The following is a 5,000-nucleotide window of genomic DNA, read 5'->3' as shown; positions in this document are numbered from 1 at the left end:
ATCCCGAAAAATGTATTAACATGTATACATGCAGCGGTGCGCCACTGCTAAATGCATATAGGTGAAACACTGTATTCATTAGGCACCAAACGGAAGCAAATGTACTGGAACAAGGAGGGACTACCATGACCAAATCAGAAAAGCTCATTTTAGTTTTCCGTTGAACGTTTTGAAACATATTGCTCCGGTGTGCCCGAATGAATATGACCCTGTTGACAGCACGGTGCGAGCAACGCATCGGTTTCCTTCCTACCTGCTTGCTTGGCATCGTTGGGCTTGATGCAGCGCACGTACGACGGCTCCTTGGACATCAGGATCTCCATTAACTTGGCCAGACTGGTCTTGAACTGGGTCGCTGCCTGGAGGCAGAGACAGGCACAAAGAAAGAGAGAGGAAGAGAGTGAGCACCGAGCGAGGGGTGTAGAGAGGAGAGGTGCAGGGAGAGGAGAGGAGCAGAAAGGACGGCTGCTGGCTGGACCGAGACTGGACAGAACACAGGTCCCAGTGTGAAGTGACAGGGTTGGGGGCAGTGACAGGGTTGGGGGTAGGGACGGAGAGAGAGAGGGCGTCTCGTCAACAATGAACACAATCAAGTCAACGGACCAGCGACCCACGACCAATGGGCCTCCACTGTGTGTGTGTGTGTGTGTGTGTGTGTGTGTGTGTGTGTGTGTGTGGAGGGCAACCGAGTGTCAGGGCATTCCTCAGTGTGTGAGCGGGGAGCAGAGATTCCCCTGTCACTCACTCGACCCTTCAGTGTGGAGGGAGGAAGATCCACAGAGCATAAACAAGAGGCTGTTTGTAAGTGTGTATGAGACAGGACGTGTATATATGAGTCTGCGATTGTGCATCAGTGTATGCTTTGGGGTACATTGCAGACACGCATGTATTGGTGCGTGCCCATGGGCGTACCTATGACCTTTGCCCCCCTGAGTGGTACTACAGGGTAATGGTTGTTCTCACCGTCTCAGGTCTCTTGCTGTCCTTCAGCTCCGCCCGGTCAAAGCACTGGGTCAGAATCTTATTATCAGACATACACATGACCTGTGGATGGACAACACACAGAGAATGAGTACAGCTCACTACGACTAGAACTACCACACTGTTCCACACACACACGGGGATAGAACACAATCTCAGAGTCTGGTCTATTCTCCTATCACGTCATCCATCTATCTTAATCCTTTCCCCTTTTGGCCTGAATTCTCCCGCTCACCTCTTTCAAGTTCCTGAAGAGGAGGTCATTGTTCTTGTCCAGGAAGCCTAGAGGGGGAAGAGAGGGAGGAAGAGCACATGCACTCCGAGTAAAGTTGGGGGAAAGAATGATTACACACACAGTGACAGACCACTACAGAACATGCTTCCTTTCCCTCTGGTCTTCTCCCTCTCGCTTCCCCCTAACAATTGACGCTGCTGCTGCGCCACACACACACACACACACACACACACACACACACACACCGTTGACGTTGTAGTTGACCTCTCCAGCGTAGTGCAGCAGTCTGAACTCCTCTCGGCCCATCACCTTCCGGGTCTTTCCATCGGCCAGCTTGTGACTACGAGGAACACACCAACAACGTGACCATTTGTCAGGGCACACCATAGACACCGTAGCAAAACATTTTGTAACGGAAAAAGAAAACAAGCTTTTCTTATTAAAACACTTTCAGGTAATCCCTCCCGGTTTCAACCTGTTTTCTTCCATTTGGTACCTAATGAACACGACTTATGTTTACAACGGACTAATGGGAGGAGTTCTCCTTTAACTCGTGTGCATTTTGTTCCCAACAGATATTTAGTTTTTAATAGTTATGCACTACTGAAGACCAAGCATTACAACATTGTTGATTCAGGTAGTGTCTACGGGCTTCTGTGTCCTGACAAAGTCAACTGACCGCCAGCTCTCACGACGTCTCCTGTTTCTCTGTTAGCAGAGGGAGGTTTGGACGCGTGCGCTTGTATGGGCGTAGACTCACGTTGTCAAGTGGGCGTGGCCTCCCACAGTATTCTCCAACTTCTCCAGGAAGGTGATGTCACTGGCGTCCCCTGGCCTCAGGCACTCCTCGTCCTGAGAGAGAGAGAAAGAGAATGAAAGAGAGAGAGAGAATGAGAGAGAGAATGAAAGAGAGAGAATGAGAGAGAGAGAATGAAAGAGAGAGAGAATGAGAGAATGAAAGAGAGAATGAGAGAATGAAAGAGAGAGAGAGAGAAAATGAAAGAGAGAAAGAGAATGAGAGAGAGAATGAGAGAGAAAGAGAATGAAAGAGAGAGAGAATGAGAGAGAGAGAGAGAGAGAAAGAGAATGAAAGAGAGCAATACATTAGATGGACAGTTGACTGTGACAGCAGGACATACCAGACGCAGAGGGGCCAAGAGGCGAGAGAAAGGTGAAAGGTCAACTTGAAAAGGGTTACGTTAAAGCTTGAAACGGATTCTCACCAGAATGGAGATGATGCCTTTGAACTTCTCCTCCACCAGATCACAGATGATCTTGTTGTTGAAGTACTGCACGGGCTCCCACTGTGAGACAGCGAGGAAAACAACGGCATCTAAAAATGGCTTGTTTAGGAGACGGAACTGTCCGACATGTTAACGGTTGGGAAACAAAACATTTACAGAATGCTGAGAATCCGGGACAAGGAGGACATTCTGAACCCACACGCTATGCATATGGTCAAACAAACCTTCATGGCTGTTTGCTGCCACACACACACACACACAGTTCACCGCCACTTTATTAACAGGTTTACCACCACATTATCATCATCAAACACAGCCACATTACACGTTGTACAATAACGTCCCCTTTGACGAATGACTGACTGGGTATGAATCGCTCTCCCACGGCCCTCTGCACTCAACTCCCTCATGGGCCCGTATTCACAAAGCGCCTCAGTAAGAGTGCTGGTGTATGATCAGCCCCCCTTTTCATATAATCTCAGTCATTATGATCTAAAAGCCTAAACTGATCCTAGATCAGCAGCACTCCTGTTCTGAGACGGGGATTGGTTGCCCGCTCCACGTGTAGACAGTCATACAGAGCTGACAGGGAGAAGGTGGAAGGAGAGGGACGAGACAGAAGAGAGGGGGAGTGGTAAAGGGAGAAGGAGAGGGACGAGACAGAAGAGAGGGGAGGGGTAAAGGGAGAAGGAGAGGGACGAGACAGAAGAGAGGGGAGTGGGAAAGGGAGAAGGAGAGGGACGAGACAGAAGAGAGGGGGGGGGAGTGGTAAAGGGAGAAGGAGAGGGACGAGACAGAAGAGAGGGGGAGTGGTAAAGGGAGAAGGAGAGGTAAAGACAGAAGAGAGGGACGGTAAAGGGAGAAGAGAGGGGGAGACAGAAAGGGGGAGAGTAAAGGAGAAGGAGAGGGACGAGACAGAAGAGAGGGGGAGTGGTAAAGGGAGAAGGAGAGGGACGAGACAGAAGAGAGGGGGAGGGGTAAAGGGAGAAGGAGAGGGACGAGACAGAAGAGAGGGGGGGGGGGAGGGGAAAGGGAGAAGGTGGAAGGAGAGGGACGAGACAGAAGAGAGGGAGAGGGGGAGAGGTGAAGGGAGGAGGTGGAAGGAGAGGGACGAGACAAAAGAGAGGGAGAGTGGTAAAGGGAGAAGGAAAAGATGGAGGAGTGCAGTAGAGGGAAGGGAAGGTCCCTCCGAGACGTAGGGTTAAGAGGGGAGTGGATGGAGATCGAGACGGCCTGGTAGGAGAAAGAGAGCAGTCTCACCGTGATTCCCTCCGCTTCGTACTCATCCTGCTCGGACTTGAGGGTGAGCTCGATGAAGAGCTGCTGCAGCTTCTCGTTGCAGTAGTTAATGCAGAACTGCTCAAAACTGCGACACAAACACACGATTACAGGTGAACCGTTAGACGACGGTAAATGGTAAAACGCTGTCGAAAATATGGATGATGGGAAAATGAGTTCTATATTCCTCTGGTACCTGTTGTGCTGGAAGACTTCAAAACCATAGATATCCAGCAGGCCAATGACTGAAGCGTTTTTATAAGTCTCATCCTAGAAGAAGAAATGACAGCTTTCATGAAGGAGCAATTCGTAAACTTCTCAGCGACAGAGTAAGCCAACAGACTCATTGGTTAACGTGCATACCTAAACACGGCACGGTAAGCACCGCCGAAATGACAAACTCACAGCAGACATGGACTAGACGCATTACGGTTAGAGAGTACCTCACAGCTCAAATATGCACTGACCTAATCCCCATCAGACAACAGCCTGTACAGAAACGCAGTGCCGTTGAATGAGAGTTACTGCTCTGACACGTAGTACTACAACACATCCACAAGGGGGAGCCCAACCGCCACGGTCTATGAAATGGCCAGCTAATAGGTCAAAAGTGCAGGCTGACAGGAGGGTGAGAAGACTAGGGTAGATTTAGGGATATCAGGCTAACAGAGGGGGGTGGGGGGGGTAGCGGTGAATGGGGCGTTAGTTCGTGTGTGTGTGTGTGTGTGTGTGTGTGTGTTACCATGTAAGCCAGGGAGACGTTGATCTTGTTGACGAGCCAGGTGAAGGTGCGGCCGTACACGGCCTTAGACAGGGCGTCCCGGGCCGACGACGCCTGCTCCAGGTTCAGAGGGCTCTTCAGCTGGAGGACACACACACACACACACACAGAGATCAGACATGGACACACACAGATCAGACATGGACACACACAGATCAGACGTGGACACACACAGATCAGACATGGACACACACAGATCAGACATGGACACACACAGATCAGACATGGACACACACGGACACACACACAGATCAGACATGGACACACACGGACACACACACAGATCAGACATGGACACACACGCACACACACAGATCAGACATGGACACACACGGACACACACAGATCAGACATGGACACACACGGACACACACACAGATCAGACATGGACACACACAGATCAGACATGGACACACACACACAGATCAGACATGGACACACACGCACACACACAGATCAGACATGGACACACACGGACACA

At 50.3% G+C, this 5,000-nt stretch overlaps 1 protein-coding gene across 6 annotated transcripts in view; it reads right to left on the bottom strand.

The window, feature by feature from the left end:
• Positions 1–5,000, bottom strand: part of LOC112266817 (unconventional myosin-Ic-like) — a 74,731-nt gene that overhangs the window by 12,791 nt on the left and 56,940 nt on the right. For all 6 annotated transcript variants that reach the window (XM_042297190.1, XM_042297186.1, XM_042297185.1 and 3 more), the window contains exons 10-18: positions 4,481–4,600; positions 3,935–4,008; positions 3,721–3,826; positions 2,440–2,520; positions 1,977–2,068; positions 1,462–1,556; positions 1,217–1,263; positions 964–1,044; positions 254–359 (exon numbers count right to left, since the gene is read on the bottom strand). In XM_042297190.1, coding sequence (XP_042153124.1) covers positions 254–359; positions 964–1,044; positions 1,217–1,263; positions 1,462–1,556; positions 1,977–2,068; positions 2,440–2,520; positions 3,721–3,826; positions 3,935–4,008; positions 4,481–4,600 — 802 coding nt within the window. The remainder of the gene's footprint in view (positions 1–253; positions 360–963; positions 1,045–1,216; positions 1,264–1,461; positions 1,557–1,976; positions 2,069–2,439; positions 2,521–3,720; positions 3,827–3,934; positions 4,009–4,480; positions 4,601–5,000) is intronic.

The sequence above is a fragment of the Oncorhynchus tshawytscha genome, linkage group LG14 (assembly GCF_018296145.1).
Source record: "Oncorhynchus tshawytscha isolate Ot180627B linkage group LG14, Otsh_v2.0, whole genome shotgun sequence".
Classification (NCBI taxonomy): Eukaryota; Metazoa; Chordata; class Actinopteri; order Salmoniformes; family Salmonidae; genus Oncorhynchus; species Oncorhynchus tshawytscha.
Note: the sequence above shows the minus strand (reverse complement) of the source record. Positions and strands in the feature narration are given on the sequence as shown.